We start from the raw sequence: 16,937 nt of genomic DNA, 5'->3' as shown, positions 1-16,937 counted from the left end.
GGCCCACAGACTTACACAAGTTCCAAGTGCCCTTCTTTTTGTCAAGTCTCTTCTTTTTGACATACGGCGTGGCGAGAGCCCTCCCCTTCCTCTTCCTAAGGGGGAAGTGTGGTTCCGAAGCCCCCTTTCGCCGATGTGTCACCGTAGACGACGTCAGCAAGTCGCCGCGGGGATAAATCAGGGGAAAGGACACTTTAGAACGCTCATTTCGCATTTAAAATGCATGTAAGCCTGCCGGAAGACCTCAAATTCTGGCGCGCGTATTCTAGACTTAAGTCTATAGTGGGGTAGTTGTAGAATGTTTACTGCTCTGGTCAGCGAACGCGTGGTTTCTGTTTCGGGGCTAACTTTACGGTCGTCTCACCACATTGTGACGAAAAAAAGGTGTAACTTAAGCTTATCATACTTTCTCACCGCCAACCCCAGCCCACAGCGAGGCGTCGAGTGGTGGCCATTCTTCTAGCTCGCCTGTCGCTCTCTTTCGACAGTGGTGGTTTTACTAAGGCGGAAACCTCATACGCCTCATTGTAAGGTTGACATCGAATGACCCCGGCGTCGGCACGAATGATGCAAAAACCTTAGAGAACCAAGGGATGGCAGACGCAAACCAAGGCATGCCAGCCGTGCAAAAAAAGAGGATTCATGATTACCAAAGTTAATTAATGACTCATTAGTGATCAAATGTCATTACTAGCCAGGTGGGATTAAGGTGGATTAAGATAAATAATCTCAATTAAGGTGTAATAATGGGGATATAAAATGAACATGGATGGAGTAATGATTGATTAGTGATTGATAGCAATAATTAGTAGGGGTATTATGGTGGATTAAGATGGATTTTATAGTTGAAGGAGATCGTAGCAAATGTGGAGATAACCGTGATGATAATAATCGCACTGATTATCACGAGAACAGAACTTCTGGAGACCATGGCGGTGGTGGTGGCAATTACACTAGCAGCGACGTCGATGGAAATTGGGATGTTGTTCTGATGATGATAATGATTATGATGACGATTACAATGATTGTTTAAGTTAATATTGCGACCTCGCAGCAGTGGGTTCACCTGACCGTCCACGCCATGTTAATCTTGTTTACGAAACCGCCTGATCCCTTTGTTTGAAAAAGAATACGATAACAACAAAAGATCCGTTCTGGCTGTTCTACAATCTCAAGGCCGGTTGTTTTGTAAGGTGCCGGACTGTTTCGTTCACCCGTCGTATTCTTCGAACGCGCCCCCAGTGTCCACCTCTCCTCCTCCTGCTTGCCTCCTTCCTCCCAGGGTTGGGGGCGGCGAAATAAGCGCGAGTAAGCAGAAAGGAAGAAAAAGCAAGGAATGCGCGGCGTATACGGCTGAAACTTCAGAGCCTGTAACACGAGAGACGCGACGTGAAGGGGAAAGTAAATAGCACGTACCGAGGCGGTAAAATGCGCAAAAGTAAGAGTTCCGTTGTTAATTTGAAATTCTATACAACGGCGTATCCATGCCGACATGCTCTCCCTCTCTTTCTCTCTCTCACTAGCGCAGCGTCTGTGTCGCTTTCGTTCTTATTCTCGAGTTGAGTGCGGCCGTCTCTCGTTACGACAGTGGCGAGACCGATATTGGTGTCGTTTCACCCGCGGCCCGACCGATCGAGCTGCGTCACCCAGCTTACATTTATATATGCACGAAGGCTTCTGTAAAGGTAAAATAAATTTAGAAAAAGGGAAAATACGCGGTACAATTCGAGCTATCTGGACGGGGTTGCCGGAGCGTACTGTGCGCCGAATAAATTGAGCTGCACGTGTGGGTAGCTATCTGCGCGTGCGCGTAAATGGGAAGTAATCTGCAGGATTCGTAAAGTGAGGACAACAGAGGAAGCGTTGATTTATTGTTTAACGCGCCGACGCTACACAGGCGGTGAGGCGCGCCGCAGAGGAGGGCTCCGAATTAATTTTGACCACCTGGGGATCTTTAAGGTGCGCCGAAATCTCGAACGGACGCACGTTTTTGCTTTCGCCTCCAACAGAAAAGCGGCCGCCACAGCCGGGAATCGAACCCGTATCCCTGTGCTCAGCAGCACAACGCCGTAGCCACTGGGCCACCGCGGCGGGTAACAGAGAAAGCTCTGTGCGAGTCTTAAATTAAATGTTTTTCCTGATATGCAACGGTATCAAAGAATGTTGCCTTGCAGTGGATCGCTTCAGCATAATGTGTTCCGTTTTACGGATGAGGTGTCTATGGCTAGGACCCAGCAGATTATCTCCGGCAACAGAGCGATGTAGACAAGGAATCGCATGCGAGCGTAGCGCCACCTTGCGGTGCCCACTAAAATCCATGGGATTGTAATACCGTGCGCGACACCTTAAGCGTATGGGGAAAATTCATCGAAAAATAGAAACGGTCTTAAGGCCTTCATATTTTATTTTATTTTTATTTATTTATTTGTGGAATACTGCAGGCCAAAAAGGCCCAAGTGGGAGGGGCACAAATACAACCACAAAATCAACACATGAGTGACACAGCGTGACTAAAATGTATTTCAGAGAGGATAGAGAGTAGAAAAACATCAAATCAAAGTATTCCAGGGACATTTGGAGTGGCGGTCAAAATTCACACAATTAAACATTTGGTTCATCAAGATATAAGGTTTCGGAGTAATTATGGTGTAAGTTGTTCCATTCTGTGATAATCCTCGGGAAAAAGGAAAACCTAAATAAATTAGTCCGAGCGAAAGATGGAGTTAAAGAGAAAACATGAGAATGACGAGTGGGTCAAAACTGGGGTGACACAATTTGATGGGACTAATTGATTGATTGCGGGGTTTAATGCGCCGACGCAACGCAGACGATGAGGCGCGCCGTAGTGGACGGCTCCGGATTAATTTTGACCACTGGGGATCTTTAACGTGCGCTGAAATCTAGTACGCACGGGCGTTTTTGCTTTTCGCTTCCATCAGAAAAATTTGACGGGACTAGCGCAAGTTTGTTGTTAATTAGTGAGTTCAAGGATTTTAGACGGGGAAGCTGACGTCGCGATTGTAGTGCCTGGATTTCATTATCACGCATTAGCATAGTAATGATGTACCACGACAATACGTCGAGTAAATAAAACGCACTGGTCGCCTTTGAATCTTTTCAAGGAAATATATGTTAAATTTAGCATGCGGATCCCACGCAATACAAGCGTATTCTAGCTTTGGACGTATTAAAGTGTTATTATATGCTAATAGTTTCACTTGGGAGGGGGCGTCTCTCAGTTTATGCCCTAGAAGACAGTTTCCAGAAAGCGAGGGCGACACATCGGCAATGCGTTTATTCCAACACAACTAATTCGTTATTGTTAAACCGAGTTATTCGCTTTGTTGAACTGATATAAGGCGGCTTATATTGCCTTTGAAAAATGTCTTCCCCGTAATGCATTTGGGTTTGGTGGTGAAGGCGACTTTAGGGCAATAGGTGAAAGCTTGGTTTTTGTAAGCGGGCTTTTCCACTTTCTACGTCGCGCAGGGAAGCACGGCTATCTACGGAGGGAGTACAATTACAAAGACGGCTCCAAGTCTTGCGTTATTGAAAGTATCTTGCAAAAAATTATATGAAAGATATCCGCTAAAACGACTCTACCGTTACGCCCAGTTTCGTTTGCTTTGCGTAGTTCACAGCGAAGTTGTAAACGTTACACAGTCTCCTGTATTCTCGTGAAATTTGCCGCACGGTCATCACTACGACCGCAGCGGGAACAGACTGAATTACCGCTCGAGCGCATTCCTAAAAAAAAATATTCTTCAAATGGCTCGAAGAGGAGGATTTGTGTGGGGTGGCCTTAATAAGGACCCTGCAACAGTTTTTTTCAACTTGATTTGAAATCATAAATGCTTGCAGAACGTAGTCACCCAACACACCCAGTACTTAGATTAGGGGGTCGCAAAGTACCTCAGCCAAAAATTACTGCTCTATTCCCATCAGATAACACGCTCAAAAGATTCTTCTCTCTTCCCCGGTCTGGCGTTCTTCGACGGCTCGAATTACGTCACTAAGGCCATGTAGCGGCTGTTGGCCGGTTTTCCTTCAGTTGCAACAATGAACGCTTTTCGATAGCAAGTTTAAAAATAAAGCCACAGAAACAAAGCAGAAATGGAAGGCGTATCTGGTGCGACGAGCAAATCACGCAGTGCCGCTCCGTGCTCGTGATAACTAGTGGCCCCAGACGCGAAGGAAAGAGTGAAAGCGCTTATCGAAAGTGTTGCAGGGTCTATTGAAGCCCTGCCGTGACCCGTCAATGGCCTCACTTCCGAGATTCTTTTGCAAACTCCGGTTGCTCGGTTTGCCACCTCAGCGATGCAATAGCCGACATACACCATTTGATGTGGTCTTGCCTCGCTTTGCGGCCGACGAGACTGCGGCATCTTGCGGTGATAGGCCTCCGCGTAGGCGACGCATCCGCATACACCGCATGGATACATGGGCCCCATCACCGTTCCCTCCTAGACTTCATCCACGAAGCGAAGATCATGTTCATCCAATCAACTTTCGTCATCATTAACTCATACTCACTCATCTATGCCCTGTGGCAAAATAAACGCTCTTAAGGAAATCATACTGTCAACCTGGAATCGTACTATTAACAGCCGATCTGTTTTAATCTTTTAGTTCCTCTGTTTAGCATTACCAGAAAAAAAAATGCCAAGAAAAAACACCGAGTGCACGTGAACGTGTACCTGGTGAGGAGTGCCCGGTGTCACCCAGCCCGACCTTCGAGAACAATCTGCCCAGAGTTCGTGGCGTGACGTGCTGTTGTCGTCGCCAGTTCACGTGCGTCCGCGTGCGTTCGTGGGGAGCACAGACGCCGGGCTCACGCTACATACGGGTTCCGCGGGTTCCAGCGCAAGCTAATGAGACCCACTTTGTCAGAAATCCGGAAAGAAGTGGACAAAACGATCCGGCGCTGCCAGTCATGGAGACCTGTCAGCGGCAAGTCAAGAATTACATGTAAGGTGCAACAGCCAGGTCTCTGACGAAGGGAGAGGGGCCGCCAGCTATGCGGTTTCTCAAGCCTTGCGCCACTAGTGCAAGCAGCGGCATTTTTTTTAGAATCATACTCCGGAGACGCTGGTAGTTACACCCAAGGAGGCAGCAATCATCAGCGCTACAGGCAATGATATTTTTGCGGGCAGTGGTAATTTGGAATTGGCATCGCGGTTGCTGAGCTGTTGCAGTTGCTCCAGATTACAGTGACGAGCCTACAGCCATACTGAATCCTTCTGAAGGACGGATGACGATGGATATTGCTTCTTTCGCAGTTACATAGAGGGGCAGGTTACAAGCCAACTTGTGGGAAATGGCAGTAAATAAAATGTTTGTTGCAAGTTCTCAACCGCAGATGATCTGAGTTAATCGGGAGCGCTCGGTTACGCCGCGCACAGTATTTTCTTTCGACGGTTCTATTTTCACGGAGAAGGAAAATAAATGGGATAAGCGACAATTACACGAGATAGATAGATGGAGAGAGCCAGAGAGAGAGAGAGAGAGAATGCAGAATAGCGCTGTAAGCGGAGTCCATGGTTTAAAAAAAATCGTCTAGCAAAATACAGCCAGCGGATGAAACGCAATGCCCGGTTTATATCGGGTGAAAGTTTAGACACTGGCGAAAATTTCTCGGGCTTGGCCAGCTCCGCGGTGTAATGTTTCCCTCAGCACCACACATCTTGCGTGGAAATTTTGCTTATTTGTTCTTTTGTGTCGTTGTGTTTCTGCAAAAACGCGCGTTCGCCGAAAGGGTGAGCAGTGCAGGCAGGTGAAAGAATAAATGTGAAAATGGAGGCGGAGGCTGGTTCGTTGGCGGCCGCCACCGCGACGCATGGAGGACGACAGCTCCTAAGAAATCTGAGCACGGGGTGAGGCATCGCGTGTCGCAAATAAGAAGGAATGAGAATGAACGCAGCATGGCGTTCGCGAGAGCGGAGAAGATCCCAATCTCTCTCTCTCTCTCTCTCTCTCTCTCTCTCTCTCTCTCTCTCTCTCTCTCTCTCTCTCTCTCTCTCTCTCTCTCTCTCTCTCTCTCTCTCTCTACGCACACACGCACACTGCGCGCGCCCGCGTGTGTGTGTGCGTGCGTGCGTGAAATATTTGGTGAGATACTGGTAATTCCAACAATAATTGCAATTTATGGATAATTCAAACCGTACGATCCAGTCCGTTCAAGCTCTATAGAAGTCTATGTATGAAAACGCCAATTCGAACGTCATTAGGTAATGCGAATTACGCGCCACAGCGGCGGTGGTCTACCCCCTCCACACACACACCCACACGCGCACGCACACGCACACGCGCACACACGCACGCATGCACACACGCACACACACACACACAGACACACACACACAGAGTGACACACACGCAGACACACACACGCACAGGCGCACGCACGCACGCGCACGCGCAGGCGCGTGTAGGAGAGAGTTGAAATGATTCCATGAAAATTTCGAAGTATTTTTGCAGGACGCAGGATGCCTCTTTTCACTCTCTTCTTATCAGAGCCGCACCGGATGTTATAGTTGGCAATCCTACTGCAGGCATTGCTGTTGGCGATATTTTTTGCAAGTGCGGGTTGCTAGCTTGATCCCCAAAGTGGGCCGTAATTATGTTGAATTATAAAACCGATAAAGCAAGCTATCGCATGTGCGCGTGCAGTTAAAATGAAAATTCGAAGCCAGCACGCAATCTTCGCTCTCTCTGCTGTTTTCCTTGACATCGATTTTTCAACCTTTTTACGTTTCATACGTGTGGACTGATGACGTTAAGCCCCCTTTCGGCGTCTTTCCTGGCTGGAAAAGTGGGCGTCCTTTCACGCGATCCGGTCGTCAGCAACTTGTAATGAGCGCATTGTCCTACTCAACGGCTAACTAGAAAGAAATCGACACTTGCGCTGGTCTTGCCTCATCGACGCACTAGTGCGCAGCGTCAATCTCCTCTAGAAGATTCCCGCTTAGAGCGCAGCAGCGCGTTTCGGAGTACACTTGGCTTGACTACCTGAAACAAATACCATTGCGTGCGCCCACAAAGACTCGTAATACAGCGCAGCGGTTACGGGCTAACTCCTCAGTTTGTGTGTGCGTGTGTGTGCGTGTGCGCGTGTGCGCGTGCGGGCGTGTGCGCGTGTGCGTTCGCGTGTGCCTGTGTTCGTTACAATCTCCCTTAGTCCACCTGTTTACCTCCGGCACTTCATATTTTGACATAAGATGGCGTATATTGCCCCAGCGAAATGCCTTCGGGCCCGTGCGCCCCCCCCCCCCCCCCCCCCCGAAATATTTCGCGCCAGGCTGGGGTGCCGTTTAAGTAGCCTGAGGAACCGCCTGACGTCACCTGCAGGCGCGGAACCTGCAGTTTTAAAGTTTTAAGGACATTCCTGCTCATATAAAGCTGAAAATAAGGGCTACGTCAACGTATGATTCCTGTGCCCGCTCCATATGCTGTACATGTCAACATATACTGCCCGGATGCATTTCGCGCCGTGTACACCGAGCACGCCGGTAACCTGCCGCGAGCCGATCGAGGCAGTCCCGTTATTTCGCTGGCGGAACAGCGCGGCCGGTAAATGACGGAACAGCAGGAAAAACCTCATATAGGCATACATGTGGTCTGAACTTTAGCGTGTCATTCCTTGTCTTTACAAAGTGTAATCTGTCTGTACAAAGTGTAATCACATGACAGAGCATGTCACTGTATTTTGTTCAGTCAACTATCAATCCTTGATATCTTTATTTTTCTACCGACATCGCATTTAATTGACTATTGCAGTTCCAGAATTTCTGCTGTATGAAAAGCATTGCTCTGCCCATCTTGTATTTCCTCCACATCAACAAAACTGTACAGTTCTCTTTATTGCGGAGCTTTGTCTTTTTGGCACTACTCCATTGTTTTCTTGACCTCCCTCTTGGTTAGAATCAGCATTCTGTATTTGCTTAACCGGAATTTTACTCAAGCCATCTCTGTTCGATTTAAAGGATAGAAATAGAAGGAAATTTAAGAAACGTGCATCAAGCTTAACATCAACAGCAGTGCAATAAGGTGTTCCGCTAAGCGTAAGTTTACTATTAACAAAAAGGCGATTACTTAAATTAAGGACGAAAACGCACGTTTGCTAGCTTCACCGCCATAATATATGAATGTGCCGCACGTACAGTCCACTGCGATTCGAAGGTTATCGCGGGAAAGCTACTCTTTCAAATGAAGCTGACAGAACACCAGCTTTAGCAAATATTCCATGCCAGTTTCGTTATCGTCAGCGTAGATAAAAGGCAACCAAGTCAGTGCTTGCTAACAACAAATGTAAAGCTTTAAACCTAAAGGGTGGCAAATCACTCGTGCGGGCCACTGTTGTAGCACGAGCGGCCGTGGTTGTAGCATGGAACAGCCAACAAGGGAGAGAAGAGTGCGAAATCTTGATTCTCATGGTTCCGAAACGAAACCGTAGGACGGTGGCACGCGTGTGCCGCTCGATGCTGGCGCGATGACCTTCAAATCGTGCTCGACTGTACTTCACAGCTGATCAGAAAACTTATTAGTCCCTTTTCTAATGGAAAATCCAAAACACGCGAATCTTGATAGTAAACACCCAGTGTTGGCCTACACTTCCGCCTGACGAACTTCGGGGACCGCGCGCCACTCACGAGCACACTCATGATCACGCTCACGAGCGCGTGCCCGCATAACCGCCTGCTCTACGGACGAACGAATCATCCGTCGCCTACCCATAGACCAGCGAACGGGAATTTAGTCCATCATCATTATCATCATCATCTAAGCTCCTTAAGGTGGGCTTTACTGTTAGTGCTCAGCATACACAAATCGCATGTTAAAGTCAGTTATTTCAAGCTTCGTTTGAAAAACAACGCGCCAGAAGCCTTGCCTACATATTTCCCCGTCCCATCTTTTGGTCGCGACTGCGGGCCTCACCCCCCCTGAAAAAAATTCCTGGCTACGCGACTGTCCCCAGCTATTCTAGTAAGGTCATTCTAGTACGGTTTTTCGTAAGTGTCTCGTGTGGAAAATAAGCTGTGTACCGTGTTTACCAAGGCACGGATCTGGAAAAGCAATTTTATGTATTTTCGGTGTTGCTATTTCTTGTTGAGGCGAAACCAATGAGTCACGACAAACTGCAGCGCTGTATGTACGGGACTACCTCGCTTTCTTTGTATGTGTAGACGCAAACCGATGAATGTGCATGAAATCTTGGTATATGCTCTCCTACAAGCATGTGCCTTTGTGAGCTACGTCGTGGATGAATGAAGATCGAATAGGAGAAACTAGGTTTTGAGAATTTCGAGAGTTTAATAATTAAGAAAACTCAGGTTACAGTGGATCAGGACAGAGGAGCACGGGGAGAAAACGTCTGACGCGGTGCACAGGCGTGGGGCGACTTTCTTAGCGAAGTTCACGTGCACGTGAGAGAGTGAAAACTTGAACATAAACACTCGCGTTGAGTCTGGCGTCGCCTCATGTTCTCGGGCATAACACACCCGAGTCAGGGGCGCGTTCGCGCTCTCGAGGAGCTCGGATTCTCGGCGCGGCCGTGGCCGAAAATTGCGGTTTTTTTCTGCGCGTCTTCAGGTGGCAGCTTCGGTGGTGTCGAGTGGCTAAGCGCGCCGTGGCCGACCGTTTTCGTTTCTCGGCAGAGAGAACTCTTCGAATCGTCGGAGCTAGCTGACACCGCCGCCCATGAAAAACGGAAAGAAAAGGGTGCCCAATATTTAATGCTCTCCAGTATATGTTTTATCCTTGTACGGTGCACTATGGCAGAATGACAGCATAGTGAACAGCTTGTTTGTTCCGGTGTGTGCACTTTTAGTTTTTCCGGTATGCCAGGGGAGTTACGGAGCTTGCAAATAACACATACTCTAACGGCGTTAACGGTACACCCCATTCGGGTTGAACCACGTAAACAGGACCAGGTCTGTGTGGAGGTGCGTCGTCGTAACCGCAAAACAAAACACGCACGTCCCGTGCGTGTATTTTTGGGCCGCTGCCTATAAGGGGGCGTCCGTCGGAGCAGCGACGGATACGCTTCCAAACACGACTAGCTTGGCGGTATATCGGGCATATTCCCGGAATGCCAAGCGAGAACCTCTGGCTGCAAGCTGCAGACTCGCGAGAACCGAGGCGGATTCAGTACACTTCCTCCCACGTTGGCTGCAAGGGTGGTTCTTTTTTCCTTCTTTTGCCCTTCTCTGGGGGCCTTAAAGCTTGGCTGCGTGCAAATCGAGATCTCGGGTGATCAACATCTCGGGTGACGCTGTCGTCCAGCCTGCCCTCTGCGCAGTCACGTGAGACCGTCTGCGTGCGCAGAGTGAAAAGTCTGTGGGAGTTTGTGTTTACATGCGTTTAGAGGTAATTGCGCTTGAACCTAGAGAGAGACAGAGAGAGAGAGAGATAGAGAGAGAGATGGAAGTGAGGAGGGCACAGAAATATATGTTAAAAGCTGAGCACGAGGACGCCACATGATTCCTGCTCTTAGGAGGAGGGGCTTTAGGGCAGAAGAGTCGCGTGACTGCAATGCTTCTAGTATTTCGCTTTCAGCTTCGTTTTCTCTGATGTGGCGTGTATACGCGATGCCTCTTGGCTAAGACGGGAGGATGAAGAGAAGGGGGATGCCAGCGCCGGAAGTGTCCGGTTTACGAGCCGCCTGGGCTCGGTGTAGAGTGTCAGACCGTCTCGAACAGTGCGCCATCGAATAACTTGCTTTTTTCACTCTGATGCTGTTGTCTGCGTTCTCTCGTTTCTGTTTCTTTTTTTAACTTTTATTCCTATGATGCCTCTGTAATGGTGGTTCTTGTTTTTGTCACACTGCGGGGTCAGGTACGAGGATGTTAGGCATGCAGTGACTCACCGAAAGTCATTGTGGGCCCGAAATTTGCGCCGACTAAAAAGAAATACTAGTCCTGCTTTCTTCGTTAGTTTCGTCCTCGTTGCGGTTTTCCCGCCCTGCTTTGCGCTGCCACGAACATGGCAGCACAGTTTCAGTTTCTTGGCGGCACGCGAAATCGAAAGGCTGGAATGGACCTTCTGTTGATCTGCTGCTCAACTTTTTTGTAGAAATTCACGGCCGCGCCTGCCACCGTTTGAGCAGTGCACCTAGAGAGCCTTTTTTATAGGTGGCGTTGCGCAGTGGATACTCTCCTCCGGCGCGCGCTGCGTCGCCCTTTCTCAAAGCCCTCCTCCACCGACAGGGTTTCTTCCCTTTCCTGGCGCGCTATATCCAGCTCTCGACCCGCCGCGCTCCGATTTTCTGCGTGTTTCTGTGTATCGCACAACGATTCACGCGTTATGAAATAGAGATGTAAGGGCCCCGCCTTCAAAAAAAAAATAAATAAAGCGTTTCCACTCTATGTGATAGCTGCCGGAGTGCAGAACAGTGATTCGCCATAATGGGCTGTACCACCGTTATCCGCTTACTGCTACCACCCCATGCAATTCAAATTTCCCGCCTTTGCAGTGCTCGCGCGCCCCCTGCCTGAAACTGCGCCAGCGGGAGTTCTGTTCTCTTTGTGCTTTTCGTCCCGCCGTCCCGCACGTGTCAGCGTTGCACTGCCACATTTTGCGTTTGCTGTCGTAAAAACCAACCCGACGGGCGTCCTTAACTAAAGGAACGCGGGCTCTGCCGGTTAATTACATATATTTTCCCTCAAATGTACCTATAGTTTTCCTTGCGCTAAACAACGGAAAGATGTTTTACAAGCGCCAGCATTTCACGATTTTCGAACCGTGACTACATAAACTGGTTGGCTTTCGAAGCCTCTGGGGTACGCCGCAAACAACAGCGTTACCCCGGGACGCCGCCTTGGTGCTCTATATACTTGGGTCGAGCGAGCGGGCTAGGCCGACAAGGCGAGCGCCTAAAGTGCTCTGCACTTAAAAGAAGCCGTGGTAAGAGCAGAAAACTATCGTGCGCCCCTCGCGGCTCGAAGGGCGCGCCGTCATCAAACTAAAGAAACTGTGGCAGTCCAGTAGAACCCTCCGTGGCTCCATAGCGCGTGGTCCAGAAAACTGCTACACCATGGTTGCGTCTCTTTCTCCTCTTTCCCTTGTTCGTCTTCGTCGCTTATCAGGCCGCAGACTGTTCGTAACTCCGTACCGAGAGCATACGAACCCGTATTATGGTAGCTACAAGAAACCGGCATCACACGCACGGGGCTGCAAAGCAGTCAGTGCTAAGCCTCGCACAGAGGAAGCCACGATGCTTTCGCATTCAAATAAGGAAGAAATACCCAGAGAGAGAGAGAGAGAGAGAGAGAGAGAGAGAGAGAGAGAGAGAGAGAGAGAGAGAGAGAGAGAGAGAGAGAGAGAGAGAGAGAACGGTGGGAAACGGAAGAGGTTGGGGATCCTCCTCGGTCCTCTTCCCCCTTTTAGGCGGCAGCCAGGAGTCTGGACCCCGGCGGCGTCTTCAGTCATCCGGACGAGTTCGACTTGCACTTCCCAGAGGAATTTTTTTCGGAATGCGCGTGCATCCTTCGGCACCACGGTGTGCTGATGGCGCATAGCGCTCGACGTGTGGGGAGAAAACAAAAGGGAGCCTCTTAAGGCGTCCCGTAGTGGCGAGGTAGAAGGAAGGAGCAGGGCTGAACACAAAAAGAGGCCTCCGTGCCACCGAGGTGGGACATTAGGCAACGAAAAAACAAAGAAGTGAGAGAGCTGCAGGTCTGTCGACGCCTGGTCCCTCCGGCGCGCGACCAGCGCCGGACTTGGGGTGGCGGCGTTGCCGCCCCTAGCAAGAGCGTTCGGCGAGACGCAAGGGAGGGTAGCCGGCAACTGGAGCGGCCGGTTTTCCGTGAGGCTCTCGTTGACAGACAGACAAAACCCGGGAAGCCTTGATTTTACGCTCCCGTGCCATACAGTGCAGGTCCTCGTGGGCAAACGTTATCCTGCAGCCAAAAGACGAGTTCACAACGAAGAGAGGTACTGGCGAGCCGCGGAAATAATTCCTGTGTTCGTTCCTTCCTCGCTTTGTTCGAAGGAAAGAACTTCAGTGAGTGAGTGAGTGAGTGAGTGAGTGAGTGAGTGAGTGAGTGAGTGAGTGAGTGAGTGAGTGAGTGAGTGAGTGATTGTGTGTGTGTTCGTGTGTGAGTGAGTGATTGTGTGTGTTCGTGTATCAGTGAGTGTGTTCGTGTGTGAGTGAGCGGGTGAGTGAACGAGCGAGTGCGTGTGTGTATGTGTAGAGAGAGAGAGAGAGAGAGAGAGAGAGAGAGAGAGAGAGAGAGAGAGAGAGAGAGAGAGAGAGAGAGAGAGAGAGACGAGGCACTGGTATGCACGCGTAACAAAACATGGCCAATGCGCTCGCTCTTCCGTTTAATGTGAGAGCGCAAGTCTATGTCTCTGCTTTGTTTAAAAACGATTCCTTCACATCGACGGCGGCAAGAGATTACGCTAGTTTAGAATAGAGTGGAACTCGGAACTTGGGTGACCACACGAACCTTATCCGACGAGATTGCCCCATTACCTGCTGATCTGACACCGCCGCTCTACACAGCAATCGCCGCACCTCCTCTCCTCGAGCAAATTGTGCTCCTGTTCGTGATCATCGCCGGCCGAACTAAATATACGCCGGTGAACGCGGCTGCCTCTCCGTGAGTCCATAGCGCGCAGCGCCAGGGCCCTCGCAGACCGTTCTCGCGACTCCTCCCATCGAAAAACAGAGACCAGAGCCGCCGTTGCTGCCCAGCCTCTGTGCCGGCGACAGCACCAAACCCCGAAAAGAAGAAAAAAAAAAAAAAGGGAGTCCCTTGAAGAGAGGAAACGGCGGCGCTCGAATATACGGCGCTGTGTACCACGGAGGCAGTGGCGGCGGTAGGCGTAGTCGTCGTCTTCTGGCGTGGCAGTCCGCCGCCGTCAGACGCCGGGACGTGCGGCCGTCGCTGCCAGGGCGGCAGGAGCGACTGCTTGCGCGGGACAAATTATAGACTGTCGGCTCGGGCGCGTCGTCCCCTCCCAGCGACGCCGCCGCCGCCGCCGAAGCCTGACGAACGGACGACGCGCTGCTCTAGAATTAAGGGATTTCTGCGCCGAGCCCGCGTACTACTACCCGGCCCCTTGAGCGGACCGTCCGAAGGGGAGGCACCGGCGCTGCCACCGATGGGCTGCCTCGCGCCCACCACCGGCTACGGCGACCCTTCTCAAGTCTCGACACCCACCCGCCACTCCCCTTCCTCACTTCCTTCTTTTCTTTCCTTCATTTTTCCAGTGGGTGTGTGTACAGCCTTCACTTCGCCGATAACATGAGACTCGGTCACCGTCAAGAGTTTCGCTCCCCCCCCATTGTGATTGGCTGAGGTGTCGCCGCACATCAGAGCTAATCTACCGGTGTAGCCACTAGCTTTATGACGAGAAATGAAGGTTGTTAAGAAAACCAACAGTGTTCGAATACAATCAATGCGGATCTGAAAGGGCCTGTCGGCGGGGCTGTCTGGTAGCAACAGTTTTAGTGTGTCTACTTTGCTCGCTTTTGCTTTTGTGTATTTCAACGATTGAGCTACTTGTTTTCATTCCATTTGTTCTTCCGTTTTTATTTTCCCTTTTCGCTGCCGACACACCTGGAAATTTGGAAATTGCGAGCTTGAGCCTTCGCTCAGCTTAGGTTGGGAGAAAAAGAATAGGTGAATGGCACTTAGGTAGCTGTTGGCTGCATGGGACTTGGGCAAGTCTAGGTCATCAGCGTCCAGGTAGGCTTCATACTACGCAGGCAGGCACCTACTCTTCGTCCTCTTCTTTTTGCTCAACCTGTGATGTGTTGCAGGCGTATCCTAGAAGAAAGGAGCATGTAAAACAGGTAATCCCCGTGTGCGGGTGTTCCTCAACAAACAAGCCGGCGTTCATGAATTTACGCGTCTTACCAGATGGCGAGCTTTAAAGAAATTGTCGAGAGAAAGTAAGGATCAACGTTCTCCACAAATCAACAGTCTGGCGAGGAGAGACATTTCGCGCCTGATCCTCGGGTTTTTAAGTGGCACACGCCTCAGTGACTCCTGGTGATTTCCAGCGTATAGCGGCAAGGTGTTGAACTGGGGAGCAATTGCCGTCATATCACGCAAGGCTAGATCCACCCAAGAAGCCGAACGGACTCGAGAGGTCCTGGAATGAGGACTATTCCCCAGGGCTGACTGTTTTTGAGACACGTTTATTCCTTCTCCTCCACCCGTTAGTAAACATAATCACCATTCACCACCACCATCACCACCACCAACAGACTGACCTATAAAATGGACGATCGCCTGGCTTGTGGGGAGGTTTTTCAGACCGGGCAGCCATTTTTTATCTGAGTTTCCTCCGAGGCGTTACGTGGGAAAAGATGGACTGCCTACTGTGCGTGCTTAGGGCATCTGCGGAACCATGGTTTGGAAAGGTTCAATGATAAATGGCTCGGGTTAAAAATTGTGCTTGCAGTATCAACTATCTCCACGATGGCGGCCAGAGGGGGCAATTGTCTGGAATGCCGCTTGGAAAGAAACCTAAGACGAACGATGCAGTGCGCATCTTCAGTATCAATGTTCCCGTCATGGCGCTCGCTACACACATCCTTACTTACCTTTGTGAATTAATCACAAAACACAGGAGCGTGGTACTCGAGCTCTAAGTTTGGACACATTTACAGGACGGCCCAAATTAGGCGAGCGACCACGGGTTCCTCTGGAGCCGCATTTCAACTGCTCGAAAAGTCGTTAAACAGGGCCTCGACTCTATGGGTCTCAAAAATACCCACCAACTGTTCGATTCCAATAATAAATTCTACAGGGATAACCTCCCATCAAAAATTAAGTAAGTACAATGCTAGTGTCTAAGGTGCATTGGGCATAACACGCTTGCTACGGAGCAATGCAGCCATATTTTGCCTACTATTACCAACCAGACGTTTTCATTGAGAGCATTTCTTTTCTTAATTATCTAGCGTGCTCCCTCTTGTCCAGGGGCCTAACGCATAGCGGATCCTTCCAGCCGCATTTTCATTATCAGTCAGTCAGTCAGTCAGTCAGTCAGTCAGTCAGTCAGTCAGTCGGTCGGTGGGTCGGTCGGTCGGTCGGTCAGAGTCACAGTCACAGTCACAGTCTCAGTCTCAGTCTCAGTCTCAGTCTCAGTCTCAGTCTCAGTCTCAGTCTGTGTCTTCCTACCAAACAAACACAGTGACTTATTTTCATACAGAGAGGATTGTGATCTCGAATCGCGTATCGTTTCCAAGAAGGCGTATGTACCACTTATCTCCGGCGATTGGTAAAACTCGGCAGTTTGTGTGCTTCACTCTCTTTAGACAAGGTATGTTGAGATAGTCACAACTGAGTGACACTACTCATTTTTACCGTCTCCCTCTCTGGGTGCAGGACTACGCGGAGACGACGATGAACGAGCTGCTGGGCTGGTACGGCTACGAGAAGGTGGTGGACCGTCGGGACACGCAGGGGCTCAACCTGGGGCACTTCGCGGCCACCAGCTCGGAAGAGGAGGAGAGCGGCCTCGAGGACTCCGCCGGCGAGCAGCAGCAGCGCAGCCACAAGCACCGCAGGTCCGCGCGCCTCACGCCCTCGTCGCTGCAGCAGGCTGCGAGGCAGCACGGCTCGTTCAGGTTCACCGCCGTGGCCGCAGAAGGCGGCGACGACGCGTCGGCCATCGCCGCGCCGCACGTGGGGGAGCCCGGGACCAGTCCGAGGGACGACGGTGAGTGCCTCTTCCCTCTTGGTCCTCCGCTCTCAGAGCAGCCTGTTTAGCGCTCATGAAAAGCAAGCGAGAAATGATGGGGATGAAACACCAGTATCTTGGTATATCCACTTTCACTAAGGATATGCTGCTTTTATAAAGTCAATCCCTGAACGTGAACTAATTTTCACCAATTACTGCTTCATCACCATTGTCATCATCATCATCACCACCACTACCACCATCATGATCACAGTGCGGAAATAAGTTCTGTCGTACAATGA

The 16,937-nt window shown here is 50.2% G+C and overlaps 1 protein-coding gene across 1 annotated transcript; it reads left to right on the top strand.

Annotated features, from left to right (window-relative positions):
* Positions 1–16,189: 16,189 nt before the first annotated feature.
* Positions 16,190–16,674, top strand: LOC144152286 (sine oculis-binding protein homolog A-like; the record flags this gene model as incomplete). Its single annotated transcript, XM_077683526.1, is given in 1 exon segment — positions 16,190–16,674. A coding segment is annotated over 1 exon segment (316 nt), but the record flags the coding sequence as incomplete, so codon positions are not given.
* Positions 16,675–16,937: the final 263 nt, after the last annotated feature.

The sequence above is a fragment of the Haemaphysalis longicornis genome, unplaced genomic scaffold (genome assembly GCF_048455015.1).
Source record: "Haemaphysalis longicornis isolate Haplotype H1 unplaced genomic scaffold, Haemaphysalis longicornis Haplotype H1 scaffold_9, whole genome shotgun sequence".
NCBI classification, from domain to species: domain Eukaryota; kingdom Metazoa; phylum Arthropoda; class Arachnida; order Ixodida; family Ixodidae; genus Haemaphysalis; species Haemaphysalis longicornis.
This window is presented reverse-complemented; position numbering and strand designations above follow the sequence as displayed.